Below are 16,256 nucleotides of genomic sequence, written 5' to 3'. Positions count from 1 at the left end.
CTCTCTCTCTCTCTCTCTTTCTTTCTCTCTCTCTCTCTCTCTCTCTCTCTATCCCTCACTCCATCACTCCTGTTCTAACCCTGCCTGTGCCTCTCACTGTACTTGTGTTAATCACTGCCGCTCGTAGCCTGAACATTTATGAGGATTAATCTGTTGGGCTTTCACAAGGATTTATTTGGACTTAGTCGCAGGACTTTGTTTACACTGAAACCTTTGGATACAACGGGAGTCACTGTTTGTTTGTTTTTTTTGTTTTTGTTTTGATTTGTTTTTTGTGTTGTTGTTTTATTTTTTTTATCTCCTCTCACTGTTGAAACAAATGAAGTGGGCTTTTCTGAATGTGATCATGCTGCAGCTTCTGCGTTGGTTGTCATGGCGTCATGTTGCTAACCTGCTTCGTGGTGGTCATGTGATGGCTGGGGGCGGGGGCTGGCTGGCTGCTTCCTGTTACCGCTGTGACCCTCTTGGCCGACAAGAAAGGGTTTTGTGTCGTTCTCTGTCTCATACTGGGCTAGAGTCAAGTGCTGGAGCAAGCAGGAAGTCATTTTTATTCCCAATTACTTGACTTTCTTAGTTAACAAACGCACAAGGCTTGTTTAATTTACCAAATTATGAAATGAAATACTGTGAATTATTAAGTCAATTATTTATTGCCTAAATATGTTTAATCGGCCAGATGGAAATATGAACAGCAACCATTTGTAATTATGCAATTAGCTGCAGTGTTTGCGTTGGACTGGCCTTTCAAATCAGCTGTTTGTACAACAGATTAGCGCTCCCATGAACTAATCATCTTGACCTGATTGCGCAGTTTTTCGCAGAGAACACACAAGTTCATTTGAATGCATCTAAAAAAAAAAAGAGCCTCAGTGCGATGCTTGCTTGTTTTTCCTTTTGTAGGAGTCTGAAAGTCATAGCGCTTTTGTCCTTTTTCTTTTTGCATCTGTGCCTCACAAAAAAAAGCTGGGCTGGTGTGCTGAGCTTCATAGCTTTTTCTTCTTTCCTGGCACCTTGAATACACACTTAACCGTAACACAAAGTCCCATTAGTAACTGAAGCCATTGATGTTGTTCTTGACCCTGATTGTTTATGATAACGTAGAGACTAGGATAGTAGTCCATAGTGAGCATAAAGTATGAGACCGTATGAGTCCATTGTTTTTGCTCTTGCGCCCTGATGCGTCTCCCTGTGTAGTTACTAGAGCTGTTCTCTCCTCTCTCTCTCTCTCTCTCTCTCTCTCTCTCTCTCTCTCCCTCCCTCTCTCTCTCTCTGCTCTTTTATGTTTGTTTACATTTTTGCAGCTGTGACGACGTGTCGCCCAATCGGCCGGACTCCTCTCACGCCTACCCGCCCCCTGGGGAGGAGCGGCCGCCCCCCCCTTACCCCTCCTCCTCCACCTCCGCCACCGCGCACCTCTTCTACCCCAAGCCCCCGCCCTGCCCTCGGCCTGTGGCCCCCGGGCCCGAGTCGCAGCCCCCCAGCTCGCCCCCGCCGCCCGCGCGCTGGTCCGGCTTCAACCCCGCCGCGCTGCCGCACCACCTCCCGCACCCACAGCCGCACCCCCCACAGCCGCACCCCCCACAGCCGCACCCCCCCCAGCCGCACCCGCACCCGCAGCAGCTGCACCCCCAGTTGCACCCCCAGCCTCAGTCGCTGCCCCCGCAGTCCTCCTCCTCCTCCTCTTCCTCCTCCTCGCTCGACATCAACTCCAACCCCAAGCCCAGCTGCTTGCACTTCTCCAAGCACGGCCACCCCCCGGCCCTCCTCCCCCCCCCCTCCGCCGCCACCGCCACCGCCACCGACGCGTACTCCTCTCCGCATGCCCCCCCGCCTATCGACACGAGCGCCTCGCCCCTCTACGTGAAAACGCCCCTCGTACTGGCCCGCGGCGACGCGTCCCTCGGGAACCCCCCTAGCCTCCCCGCGTCCTCGGTGGGCCCTCCGCCCTGGGCCGCCTGCCCCTGTGTCCGAGAGAGAGGACCCCCCAGGCTGACTAGGTAACTATAGCGCCTGCGCCCTGTGCTCCCACCTGACAGTGACAGTGACAGTAGTAGCAGCAGCAGCAGCAGCAGCAGCGAAGCGGTAGACACACACACACACACAGATATACACACACAAACAGTACACATACACACACACAGACACACACACACACACACAAACACACACACACACACACACAGACACACACATTAGTCCCCTTCCCCCCCATCCTCTCTGGCTGCCGTCCTACCCCACAACCCCCCCCATCCCCACACGACCACGGTGGCCTCGCTCTGAACTAGCCGAGTTCCCCTTCCTCCCTCCTTCCCTTCTTTTTTATCTGCTCCTCTCTTTATCTGCTATTCTCTCTCTTTTTTCCGTTTTCTCTCTCTCTCTCTCTTTCTCTTTTTTTTCTTCACTGGTTTCAGTGCCATATCTCAGATTCTGTAACATTCTCATTGTCAAGGCATGCCTCTCACAGGAGGGGGTTGCCTAGCAACTGAGGATGTTACTGGCTTTCGAGAAAGTGGAATCCTGGCAGAGAACAGAAATAAATACATGACCAAGCCGGCACACCAATGTATTTATTTTTAATTTCATACAGAACAATTTGTTTTCAATTGACCCCTTTTCTTTTCTTTCTCTTATTTTATTTTTGGTTTGGGGAAGATGCTCCTCACTGAGCTGAAAGGGTGTGATTTTTTGATGGGTGCTACTGAGCAGGCTTGTGTGTGCGTAGTCTGGTGATGAGAGCCCCAGTGGATGGCGGTGGATGATGATGTGGCGCTGCCTCCATTGCTAGCCCTGCGCGCTCGTGACTGAGCCATCATCAGCTGCCGAGCTGTGGAAGATCTCAGGCTCGCACTCTAAAAATAAGACGGCGTGTGTGTGTGTGTGTGCGTGTGTGTGTGTGTGTGTCGCGCTCGCGTGTGCCAGATCGCACAGTCGCAGCCGTGTGCCGGGGCCGGTTCGATTGCCAGGCCAGCGCCCCCTGCCAGGAGGGTGAATGTGGGCATGATGATGAGTACTCCCCTAAGGTGTCGTTCTGTTTTTTTTTTAATCTTCTCTCAACTCATTTTGCACCAATCCAGTGGCCCCCGCAGTGTTGAGTGAGAAGGGTCGTTTTCTCTCTCTTTCTCTCTCTCTCTTTGGTTCTTTCTCTCTTTCTTTCTTTCTTTCTGTCTTTCTGTGTCTCTGTTCTCTCAGATGCAGACTGATCTCATCTCTTGTGAGTCCTCTCTTTGAGACTTTCTGATAGCAGCGGACAGAACAGCATGAATCATTATCTCAATTTGGTGTCCTCATCTCAGAATGAGCCTGCTTGATGAAATCTCCTCTTCCTCCCTCACCGCCCCCCCCTCCCCTCCCCCCACCTCCACATTAGTCTTCATTGAGATGTTGGTCCTGTACCCCCATGTTGAAGGGTGTGAGAGAGAGAAGCGATCAGGCCATGATAGTCACAGCAGACTGTAGTCGTAAGCGATTGGGGAGCAAAGTGAGTGTTGGTGGGGGGGGTGAGACCTAGGAGCGTCTGAGGTTGTGTTGCAAGCGATTGTGAGGGACTAGAGAGGGAGGGCTGGTGAAGCTCGCCTAGCGCCATCCTTCTCCTCCTCGCTTCCCACGTTTGGAATACATTCACTGCCATCTCACTCATGTTGTCTTCAGACTGTTCCTGTGAAACTGATAACACACAAACACACCTAGAACATGCTTATTGTATGTGTGTCTACACACACACACACGCACACACACACACACACACACACACACACACACACACACACACACACACACACACACACACACGCACACAGGTGACACGCTCCTCATATACATGTGCAGTAAAAGCTAAGGCAGGAATAAGCAAAAGTGAGCACAGTAGTACCCACAGCATACCTGAGTTTCTGCTACTGCTACTGGTCAGAATAGATAGCAAGAGATGGTAAGTACTTGTACTGTACATAAACATGTCTCTCCTTCATAAATGTTCTACTATTAAACTACAGTGTATGTGTATCCTATCATGATGTAGTAGTCTTTAGATCTGGTCCATTTTACTAAAAGATCATCACCACACAGCCACAGTGGGAGTGCCGAGGACTGTGGTACACACGTGTGATGAATTGAGAAAAGAGCCGTTAATGGAGGAAATGTGATTGAGTGTGCTGTTTTTTGATTCTTGAAGACCCCAGATACTGACATCCTCGTTTCTTTCCAGTACTTTTAAGAGTAAGGAGCTCTCCCCTGTGATTGGACACAAGCCCATCCAGGTGCCGGTGCCCACAGTGCCCCCTCATGGCGGCCAGCAGAGCTGCAGCCAGTCGCCGCACTCGGCCGAGCACAGCCCGCTCACCCTGCGCAAAGGCAAGCCTCTCCACACGCCGCCCACAGCACCACAGCACCACACCACCCTCATAGGATGGACCCTTCACACTGCGCTAAACATATGCTCAGAGTTTTGTTTGCCATGAACTGATAACCAGAGGTGGGAAAATCCAGTTTCAGATAAGTAAAAGTGCTACGGTACCACATATCTGTGCCAACCATTCATTTAAACCAGCTGATTCACTCTTCAGCTAGGTAGAGCAGCTAATTGATGAGATCACCTTTGCTAAGTGCACCCGTAGAACCAAAACATGATCGGACTTTTATTCTCTGAAGCTGGAGTTTTCCACCTCTGCTGATAACATTTTATTTGACTTGAATGAACTTGATTTGGGTTATTTGTTAAGAATTGATTTTGTATAGTGATCATGTTTCTTTGCTACTGTGTTGAGAAATAATGCACTGTCAATGTCTTTGGCTTAAGTGTGTTAAAATGCAGAGGAAGTACAATTCAGTAGAAGTCTATATTTGTCTTCATTGTTATTCTATTCCTCTCTTTCTCTCCCTCGGTCAGCCTCTAAGAAGCTGGCACCCGTCCCGCCCAAGGTGCCGTACGGCCAGTCGGGCTGTGGCAGCGGCGGCATGTCTGACCAGTCCACGGGCCAGCCGTCGCCGGTCAGCCTGTCGCCCACGCCCCCGAGCACGCCGTCGCCGTACGGCCTGGTGTGCCCGCCCGTCGGCCAGCTGACGGCCTCGTCGCCCGGCTCGGCGCCCTCCTCGCACGCGCTCTCCTCGCCGCCCTCGCTCACCGGCACGCTCACCAAGTCCCGGCCCACGCCCAAGCCCCGCCAGAGGCCCAGCCTGCCGCCGCCGCAGCCGCCCACCGTCCCCGGGCAGACCCCTCCGCCGCCGCCGCCGCCGCTGGACCAGGGCCTCCTGGACGGCATGTCCTCCGGGGAGAGCATGTCCACAGGTAAACACGCCGGCGGAGGAGGAGGAGGGCCGGCGCCGCTGCCCATGCCGCGCTCCTCGCTCAAGCTCTCGGTCTCGCCGTCCTACGCCGGCGACGGACTCTGAGAGGGGAAGCGTTTTTTTGTTAGGACGCCTTTGTTTTTTTGTTTTTTTCCTTGAAAAGGAGAAGCGTTCTGGTTGCCTTTAGAAAAACGTTTTTTGAAAACACATTCTAGGTGCCTTTTAGAAGTTTGTATATTCAGTGAAAAGGGAAATTCCTCCTGGCATATTATCAGGATAACGTAACCTCTCTAGGGCAGGAAACATGTATATATCTCCAAGTTGACTGTTGCTTGTATGGAATCACCTGTCAATATTTGATATGTTGTCAGTTAATTTATTCATCTCCGCAGTCATAGACTTCACATCAGATGTCTTCCATTTGCGATTGAGCAAGCTCAGGCCTCTCTGTAAGAGAGGAGGGCCCTTCATAATGCCATTACCCAGACCTGTGTCTAATGATGTGAAGCTATGAGCTGTTGCCTTGTAAAACAGTAGCTCTTCTCTCTCATTGATTTTTAACTGTTTTGTCCTCCCCCCCTACTCCCTTACTCCTCTCCTCTCCTCCTCTCCTCTCCTCCTCTCCTCTCCTCCTCTCCTCCCCCCCTCCTGCTATCATTGTGTACCTTGCAGCTGTGTGAGGCCAGGGCCTGAGTGTGATGCTAAGTGTGAGGGGGACGTTTGGGGTAAGCTAGTCCTGCTGCGTTGCCCGTGCGCCATGAGTCTCATCTCAGTCTCACCGCCTTCAGCTTCAGGGGGGTCCGCCTCCCCTCCACCATGGGGCCGCGCTGGCCGCCTCTGGGGACGCCCTCGCCCTCGCCCTCGCTACTTTTCTCTCTCTCTTTCTCTCTCTCTCTCTCTCTCTCTCTCTCTGTGTCTCTATGCATACATTGTCCTTTTCATTTTGATTTGAAGAAGAGCAAGTGATCGCATTATGCCCTCTCCCTTGTCTTTCTTTCTCTCTCTCTCTAACTCTCGCTCTCTCTCTTTCTTTCTCTCTCTCTATCTCTCTATATCTCTCTCTCGCTCCCTCTCTCGGTTGGTGGCGCTTTCTTTTGCCATGTCAATGTTGCTGCCATCGCTAACCTGCTGTGTCAGTGTATTCTGTGCATGGTGTTGAGACCGAGGGTTGTGCATGGCTGACGGCCTTCCCAGGGTGCATTGCGCAATTGCCCCAAAAAAGCGATTGGCGCCACTTTCAGAGGGTGCTGCTGATCCATCTTTTAGTAACCCGCATCTCCTCCTCTCTTCTGCTTCGCCCGCCATACTGCCCTCCCTAAGCTAACAGGCATTCCCTCCTAGCTCTCTCCTCCAGCTTGACTCTTTTGTGGTGGGTAGCAGCGATTACCCCCGGTCTCTCTCCCTCTCTCTCTCTCTCTCTCTCTCTCTCTCTCTCTCTCTATCCTTCTATCCCTCGCTCTGTCTTTATCTCTCTCTCTCTCTCTATCCCTCTCTCTTCCCCTCCCCTCCTGAATCTGGTCATCCTGCTCCATCCCATTCTGACAGACGGGGATGACATCATCCCAGAGCGCAGTCGCAGAGCATCAGACAGCTGCAAAGCAGAAACGATTTTTTTTTCTCATCGTTTTTTTTTTACCCCCTTTCGTTCCGTTCTGTTCTTTTTTTCGCGTTCCGTTGGGATCCACCCCTGTCACTCTCAGCTTCCTCACACCGCCCACTCATCCCGTTGCCGCTGTGTTGTTTGGTTGCCGTGGTAAATGTGATGTGTTTATTGTATTGTCTGTGAGTGTCTATGAGTCATATATTGTACTTAACACCTCAATTCAAGTACCTAGTCTCATATTGTGGAAAATGTGCGTATGAATGGACGCTTTTTTTTTTTTCTTCGAAAGACATTGTTGAAATTGCCCCCAGCATTGGGTATTGGAATGTTGGAACAAATGAAAAGTATTTATTTGTTATTCCTTTGGTAGTGGCTTAGTGTGATAGCATCCCTGTGTGAGAATGGGAGGACCAGAGCTACTTGCCAGCCTCCTTCTTTCAGACTAAACAAGTCAAACTGAAAGCAGACCCACTAATGCTGCTAACATGTTGCTATTTGTGGCTGCCGACATGGAACTGAACTTTTGACTTTGCCTTCCCTCTCTCTCTCTCTCTCTCTCACCTTCCTCATTCACACTCATTTATTCACCACTCAAATGACCACTCACTGACCACCCTTCCACACGCTCTCACCATCTCTCCCTCATTTCCCCTCCGTTCTCACCATGTGCCCTCGTCTCCTCATGGTCTTCGTCACCCCCCCACCATCCTCATCCTCATCACGGTCACACAACAGATTTCTTCAGTTTGGAAAGACCCTCCATCAATGTCAATCTGGACAGCATCCTGGACGAGTTCAGGGTGTCGCCCTGCCGGGGCTCTCTCATGATGCCTGACTCCCCAGACGGAGACGCCACCTCTGAGGAGGAGGGACAGAGCACCACTCTATGACCCCCTCAACAGAACAACAACACACCCCAGACCAACAGGAGGCGCTGTCTTCTCTCCACGTCTATCTTCATGTTGTCTCTCTCTCTGCTTTAGTCTCTCTTTCTGAATCACCCTCTCTCTCTTTCTCTTTCTCTCAGTCAATTTCAGTTTTTTCTCTTCTTTCTCTCTTTCTCTCTCTCTGTTCCCTCCTTTTTCTCTCTCCTTCTCCTCGCTTTCTCTGCCTTTCACTACTGATGAAGCCCAACTGCACAACTGTCTCAACCAGCCATCATCCACTTCTAGAGCTACAGACTTGGATTTGCCACAATCACTCTTCCGCTCTTCAAAACGCCGCAGAGAAAAAAAGGACCTTTAATCTCCACAGACAAAACTACCTGCTACAGCGCTATTTGTGACTTCATCCGCACATGTGGTGCCATTGAGGGGGAAAAAAAATGATGCTATCATATTGAATCTTACCAGAAGGGACATCTAAACGGAGAAGTTGCCAAGGACAAAGGGACTTTAAAGAAAAACATGCCACGTCAATTGTATTCATTTTCTCCTTGTCTTTTTTTATTATTATTTGTGATGTGTACCATATTTTTACTTTTGTATTTTTTTTTTATTTGTATTGTTTCAGGTGTTTTTGTTTTTGTTGGCCTTAGCACAGTTGGGGATCGGGTTGCACAGCAGAACTGACTGGACACTAGTGGAGACTGTCTCAGGACTGAGAGAGAAGTTATTATTATTGTGTGTGTGTACTTAACAGGGTATGAAAGGTAGGCCTCATGCAATATTCATGTTGCCCATTGTCAGTATCAGGAGGAGGTCTGAACTTCAATATCTGACTAGCGCCCACATGTTCTCTGTTTCTCTCTCTCTCTCTTTCTCTCTCTTTCTCTCTGTAACGCTCTTGTTTGCTTGCTTTCTCTCTTTCTCTCATTCTTTGTCATTCTCTTATTTACTTGCGCAAGTGCGCACGTACGCGCGCACACATACACAGACACACACACACACACACACACACACACACACACACACACATGCAAATGTGGAAGATAGTCACACTCAGACATTCAGCCAAAAGATGCACTTGTAAATCTTTGCATTGCAGTAGAAATTTACAAATTGACTTCAGCAACCACTGGGCTCTCATTCATCTATGCGCACATCTCAACATCAGTGCAGTACGAGAATGTCTTTATCGTTTTTGGACTTTTTGAAGTTTAAACTATTGTTATTGTCAACACTGAGCAACAGCTCAGAAATTTCACGAGGGAGACTGAGGGAAGAAGTGCTTGAGACAAAATTGGAAGCTCATTCTCACGAATAACAATGACACAGTATCTATTTTCCGAGAAGGGCTTTGACAAGAGATTTTTACGTGAGAAAGAGTGGCCGTGTGTGTGTGTTTATGATCACTGGTGTGCCTCCACAACAGGCCTCGCCATTCATACGTATGGACATCAACAGTAGTTTTGACTGTAACAGCACTGCCTGCAAGCCCTAATGATGCTCTCTGCACACATTGTCTCGAGTGCTTCAGACTTAATGTACCGCCCTCCCCAGTGTAAATACGAAGAGACGTGTATATAAATATGTAGATAATTCCAAGTGGTCAGGTTCAGATGTAAAGACAAATATGAAATATACATATATTCATAAATGTGGTCATATTTATCTTGTTCTAGAAAAAAAAATGATATAATATGATGTTGGTGGTGTTATTTTTATTCCCCCGCACACAGTATTGCCAGATTCGCGTTAGTGAAATCAAGCACTGACTGCTGCAACAGAAAGCCATGAGAACTGCTATCGGTACACGTAAAGACTTGACAGAGCAGATTTTGTGTGTTTGTTTGAAAGTGTTTGAACGCATTGCGTTTGTGCTTAAATATCAGTGCCCTGAGGAATAACTCTCTACCCAGAACAAGTCCGTATGATGCTGCCCACTTAAATATCCCACACTCACTCACATAACACCACTGCATGCTGGAAGAACAGTATTATTTTGTTACAGGTTACTACATAGTGCTCAAGAGTCTAGACCATGTGATTCCAAATCATGCTGATAATTGTTGAATGCAATAATTGGGATTTGTTGCTTTTACATGCAGTATTTTCTTATGTATCTAATCAAAAAGATCCTTTGGATATTGGCTATTCTGATCAACATGAGGTGGCCGGGGATTTTACCATAGCATCTGGCAACCCTCTCAGTGTGCACCTGTGAGGGTTCTATGATGTTTCCAAGCTGTCTGCGTAGGGTGGTCTGAGGAGTGTGAATCTCATGACCACTCCATTCATTTTCACAAAATAATGGAAAGATGCTGCAAGGAATTTCTCTCATACTGTATCCGAAGGCCCAAAATGGACAGGACATATTCATTTTGTCAATCAAAGTGCAATTATTTTTTTTCTCTTCTGAATCTCAGAGATGTGAAGAGGCCATACCCAACGCCCTAATCTCTGCCCAACTCTTGATCGAAAAAAAAAAGGTGTCCATTCCTTTCGCAGATGATTTTTTTTTCTTCTTTATTTTGTTGTTTGTCTACTTCAAGGACTCAGATTCGAGAAGATAAAGTCTCTGTAATGTATGATATGCCTCAGTGTGTGTGTGTGTGTGTGTGCGTGTGTGTGTGTGTGTGTGTGTGTGTGTGTGTGTGTGTTCTCTCAATGAATGATATTCTTGAAGACTATGGTGGCTGAGTAATATTAATTGTAGTGGTTATTAAATGAAAATTGCAAGTGCCCTCACATTAGATATTAATGTCCTAAAGCTAATGACGAGTTTTCTTGTGTACTTGAGGTTCTGTCTGTGATGGTTTCATTAGTGTTTTTTAAATGGAGGCAGGGGTGTCATACGAGAGCATTGACTGAATGTGTCTATCTTGACTTTGATGCTGATCAAGGTCAGGTCTTGTCAATAACTGACGGAAGCTGCAATAGAAGCATGACTTTTTAAAAAAAAAAATAGCTGTCCATTCCCCATTGCTGCGGTGGCATTTTGTGCACCAATGCATTCCACTGTTTTAGTCAAATGCCTGTGTGAACGTTATTGAGTAAGTTGGGGAGGGGTTGTTGAGGCTTTCATTGTGTAAATGCAATAGACTTTTGTCAGGGGGCTTTTGGATTGTTTTCAGATAAGCGTTAGCATGCCCGCTCAAGCTGTGCTGTAGTCTGGTAATGATGATGGAGCTTTAATATTCATATTTCCTTCTTTCAAATATATTCCACACCGAAGGTATTGGTAAGCGAAGCTGTCTGTAATGATATCAGGGTGGAAGGTCAGCAGGTGACCAATAGCATGCCAACTTCATGATGATGCAAAGCATCGATGACCGTGACGCTTGGCCTATGTTGCACTTCCAAGCTTATCGTGCGTGCTTTTGTTTTGAACCTGTTTCAAGGTATGACTGCAACATGGGTTTTTTCTTCTTTTTTTGTAGTTCTCACACATCACTTTCATTTAAGATATAGTTGAGGACAAGAAATCATGAGTGAAAAAGGGGGCATAACTGAACATACATGGCTGAGGGTTTATGGTCAATACATCAAAACATTTGAAACTGGACAGTACTCATGGACATCCAGCCTCTCCCATGCTTCCACCACAACTACTGTTGAACTGTAGGACACACCCACCCTTCTTTCCTCTGCTTAGCATATCAAGTGGAACAACACAGTCTGTACTGTGAAGCCGACTGCAATCCTTCAGAATGTCAGAAATATATATATAAATATATATTAAAGTCTACATTTTTAATAATGAGTGTGTCCATGTCATCTCTGTTTCTGTCGCAGTGCCTTTCTTGATTTGCTCCAACACATGTAAAATTTCTCTAAAATGCCAAATTTATTCAAATTTAAGCCCTGTAAGAAGAATTTTCAATTGAATTTAGCATGTAATTACACTGCTAAATGTGTTTTTGTCACTACATGCTACTTTGAAAATGTGTTATGGATTGGTTAATTTCCTGCTACTTTTTGGCTCAGCACCAACATTTCTGCAAGTTCCATGGAACATCCCAGCTGCATTCCAAATGTTATATTATATACAATTATACTTGCAAATTGGCAACTTCCGCAAGACAAACCAAACATGCCTGACACCAGGGTAAACAAATAAGGCAAATCTTACCAAAAACTCACTGGATTTGATGTTAGCAGTGTTGTAATCACCAGAGGGAAGCTGTTGATGGAGCTATCATTCCCCACCCTCATTGTGTTTTAAATGCCTGTACATACTGTAAATTCATATAATCATATCTAATACTACAAACATACTAAGGCTAACTGCTTACAGTCTGCATCAACAGGGCCTAAACATTTGATAGCAAAGTCTATCTACAGTGTACAACAACTTGCTGCGTTAGCCTCAAAATGTATCATTACTATTATTATTAGTAGTAGTAGTAGTAGTAGTATTATCATTATGTTCTTGATTATTGTGTAAATGTTCCAAATCATCCATACTGATCACTGGCCAGTGTGAAAGATCCATAAAGCACTTTAAGCAATATTCCAGCATTTTTCTTTCTGTTATCTCTTGACACACAATTTATGATGGGGAAGGGGTATTTCCCCAGCAAAGGAATAATTCAGGGCCGGTCTTAGGTGTCACAGATGCATGTAGGTATGTATCATGGAACAAAGTACGCCATCCGCCATGGGCGTAGGCCTAACATTAGCCTACGGCTGACTCAAAGGAATGATTTAAAAGATGCCCCCAGAGTGTAGCACTCCAGCTGCCTGGATGTTCTAGCTGTAGGCTGCAGCAAATCAAGCCGGCTTGTACCGGTGTTCTTTTCTTTTCTCTGTGACCTTGAGAAAGTAGAGATATCCTCTATACTGTATGGCGAATGGCAGAGTTCTCCTTTAAATCTGAAAATTACCATTACATTTTTTTATCGTCATCATTTTATTTTTTGGTCCTGATGGTGATGGGTATGTTTCTGTCAGGAAGACAGTCTATGTCTAATAAAGCCTATTCTGACTTTGTAGGCCTACAGTAGTTGTTTATAATGAGAAATAGTCTTCAAAAGCAAAAAATCAGTGTAGTGAATCTTTTAATGATCCCGTTTCTTTGTTGATTCTATTGCTTAAAAAGAAAGGTCTTTAACAGAACATAACATTTTGATATTAAAAACACTTTACATTAATTGTGTTTTGTAGAGCTATGGTTGGTCAAATTAAGAATAAATCACATCTCATATAGTGATACATCAGTGGGTGTTCTCAACCCAGTTACTAGAACCAGTCTGACAGGAAATAACAGATAAAGGGAGGAGTGTCATGGAAAGAAATGCACATAGGCCTCTTAGACATGAGCATGGTAACTTTAGAGTTATGCAAAATCACAGCAGTGTCCCAGAAACTTTGACAAATAGCACAGTCAGTTCCACATTACATAACTTCACCCCCACTTATACCTCACCACAGACCTGAAACTTGATAACCATTGCCTGATAACCTGAGAACCATTCTTGCGCTCAGTTCATCTTCTTCATAGGTTAACTCATCTTCTTAGTGCATATCTATTTCACAGTCTTTAAAACGAATTATGTCAACATAGGCTACATAATATGTTTTCATTAATAATAGGCTGGGCAGACATGGTGTAATTAGCCTACAAAGTAATTACATAATCAATTAACTGTTTTTCACAGTAAAACATGAAGACATGGTAAAAAAAAAATCCTTGACTGATTTGTAAGTTCAGCAGCGAATTATTAAAGCCGTTCACATCTGTGCCATATGACGAATCCATTAGTCTATGCCAGCAGAATCCAAGGTAATGTTACGGTTATAAGAGCTAGAATGGAGAAAACTGATAAAAGGAACAGTAAACATCGCCCAGTTGTACAAATTCTCACTCGTCTGCGTCTTATTTGATTTGGAACAAATACTGTTGTCGCTGGGAGAACACTTATATCGTCCTCTTTCATCGGTCGGCCAAGTTCACTAATAATGAAAATCTCCGATGGGATTTTCCTGGGTCTGGTCCAACCCCGTGAGTGAAACCTTTCAGATACCCCTCTGAAATATCGCGTAATCCAATCGAAACGTCCAGAAGATGTACTCACAGGTGAGACGTTTGGACACCGACTCCTGTCAGGTTGGGCATTAAGTAAAGGCACTTCCAAAGTCTTCTCTGTCTGTGCGTCCAGACTGTTAGTCACCACGGGGTCATCTTGTTTAGCGATAAATGTAAGGTGCCTGCAAATGGGACAGACAATACTATCCCGCGTGATAACCCCATCCTTGTTGATGCTGACCAAGGTTCTGACTAGGCAGTCATGGCAGAACGTGTGAGAACAGCTTAGAGTTCTAGCTGTGCCTGTGAGGCATTCGTAACAGATTGGGCAGTCTGTCTCTGTAGCCACCACACCTGTCTTCAGGTCCTCCATCCTGTCCACGCGTCCCGGTGTGAAACTGAAGACCATAAACTGGCGATGGATTTCCTGGTTATCTTCCAGTGATAGAATAGCCTCCTCCTTCTAGCTTTCTCCAGGAATATCGCGCTTGGGTGGAGACGACGCTTTAAGAATGTCATAGCCTATTCGGTTGGAGCATGCTGTCGGGTAGCTTTGGTAAATGTTGTCAAACTGGATTCGGAACTTTAAAAGAATAGGCCGATGCCAGTTTCTGACAGACTGGTAGTCTGACTGGTAGCCAGCTGGAGATTGGCCTTGGCAAATGGTTATGATAATGATAATGGCATTTTGCAAACGTGTTTGTTCAAACCAACTGGCAGAATGAGAACATTGGCTATGAAGTTGTACATAACAATTTGGAAAAGTCTACAAAAAAAGTAATAATAACAATATAAATCAATCTGAACAATGCAAATAATGAAAAAAAAAAACTATCTAGAATGTGACCTCTGGTCGACACAGCAGACGCTCATCAGAGGACCGCAGTGGGTAATTGGAGATATAGCGCTGGATCAAATAATAGGGAGTAAATCCAATAAGTGTGCTACAGGCCAGAATAAAGGATTTTAATTTAGCTGTTATAAGAACCCAGTGGAGGGTAGTCTAACTGAGAGGAGTTGCGTGTGTCCTCTTTGGTTGATTTAAGACAGAGTAACAGCATTCTGAATTAATTGTAGCCTATTGTCTCGTCTCATTACTCGACGCTACTACACAAGCAGGCAGGCCTTTTACCGTAAAACACCGTAGGCTACCTTATCTTTACTTAGGCTACTACGCCCTCTAGATTACAACATAGGCCTGGGCATTATATAGTCAAAAGTCACCTGCTGTTACTGCGCTAAGTTAGCTCAGGGGTTACTTCTACGTCTGACTACGTAACCACTTCCTCCGTGAGGGGGATCAAACCCCGGGCGCTGTCTAGCGTTTTATCTGCCATTATCCTACTGGAGTCCTGAACGTTGTACTGCCAAGGCCAGGTTATATCTGTATCTCTATTCTGTAATAATAAAATAAGCTTATGTCCATGCGGAAGTGCGCTCTTGTACACCTGTTTCAACAGCAACCTCAAGGGGCCTTCTAGACCAATTGTAGCCTGTAATGTAAAATCCTTTGCCCATTTTCGAAATAAAAATGCGAAAAATCCAAACTTGAAGTGAAACACAGTAGACTACCTCATCAAGAAATGAAACAAAAAAAACCCAGCATTATTATAATAATCATTTAAAATATAGATTATAATAACTAGGCTACTATTGTAATAATAATATTTTGATAAGGTTTGGAGGATAAACTAGGACCCGTAAGGGTGATCGAACCCCTTGCGCTCTCCAGCGTTTTACCAGTCAGTAGGCTAACATTAAGAAACGTTATATTGATGACAGCACATTGCATAATATACATAACTTGTTATATGTTGCTGGTAACCTATTCAGTGTGTGCCGCTAAAGCTTTTAAGGCTATTGGTCTTGCCTCTCTGTATCTGTCTCACATGTACAGCATTTGGCCATCACATAGCATCACACCCAACATCACACCTAACTTTGAGACGTGTGAATGTGTACTGATGACAAAGCACATCTACATAATAGAACATAGGTAGGTAGGCCTACTGTTTAATATTTTGTGATAAGTGTGTGATGACTGCGAAAGCTGTAGACTGTTGGACATCCCTCTCGCTGCCTCTGCCTGGCGTTTGCGCATTTGGAGAGGCCATCACAGAACTATGAGGCTGAAGCATTGAAAGAGCCTAAAATCTAATTTACTCATCAGCGCCCTCCTGGTGAATGCACCTGGGTATATGCAGCAAACTCCTTTCACTATCGCGCCGGCATAGCACAGGGGTTACTTCTGATCTACAATTCTCTCTCGAAGAGATACGTACTCCACCTCTCCCGCAAGGGAGGTCGAACCCCGTGCGCTGTCCAGCGTTTTCCTCTTTAGGACATCAAGAAACTCGATGTTGCTGTTACCAACGTTCCATTAAATTAATGAAGGAATACCCGGTACTAGCAGAAAACAAACTTAACAGACTTTTAAAAATAGTGTAGAAGTAGGCTACAATAG

The 16,256-nt window shown here is 45.8% G+C and overlaps 2 protein-coding genes across 2 annotated transcripts in view; one reads left to right on the top strand and one right to left on the bottom strand.

Moving 5' to 3' along the window:
- arhgap44a (Rho GTPase activating protein 44a) overlaps window positions 1-7,754 on the top strand; it is an 18,511-nt gene extending 10,757 nt beyond the window's left edge. The window contains exons 16-19 of the mRNA XM_062531931.1: window positions 4,202-4,347; window positions 4,883-5,281; window positions 5,953-6,005; window positions 7,619-7,754. Of these exons, the coding sequence (XP_062387915.1) occupies window positions 4,202-4,347; window positions 4,883-5,281; window positions 5,953-5,960 (553 nt within the window). The 3' untranslated portion in view covers window positions 5,961-6,005; window positions 7,619-7,754. The remainder of the gene's footprint in view (window positions 1-4,201; window positions 4,348-4,882; window positions 5,282-5,952; window positions 6,006-7,618) is intronic.
- Window positions 7,755-12,807: 5,053 nt separating this feature from the next.
- Window positions 12,808-14,258, bottom strand: LOC134076108 (RING finger protein 222). Its single transcript, XM_062531114.1, has one exon. It carries the CDS (start codon window positions 14,199-14,201, stop codon window positions 13,530-13,532), a length of 672 nt encoding a protein of 223 aa, XP_062387098.1. The 5' UTR covers window positions 14,202-14,258; the 3' UTR covers window positions 12,808-13,529.
- Window positions 14,259-16,256: the final 1,998 nt, after the last annotated feature.

This window comes from Sardina pilchardus, chromosome 3 (assembly GCF_963854185.1).
Source record: "Sardina pilchardus chromosome 3, fSarPil1.1, whole genome shotgun sequence".
NCBI classification, from domain to species: domain Eukaryota; kingdom Metazoa; phylum Chordata; class Actinopteri; order Clupeiformes; family Clupeidae; genus Sardina; species Sardina pilchardus.
This window is presented reverse-complemented; position numbering and strand designations above follow the sequence as displayed.

Bases quoted from the DNA above. Each gene is read 5' to 3' on its own strand.
- LOC134076108 (XM_062531114.1), bottom strand. From the start codon at position 14,201: ATGGTCTTCAGTTTCACACCGGGACGCGTGGACAGGATGGAGGACCTG.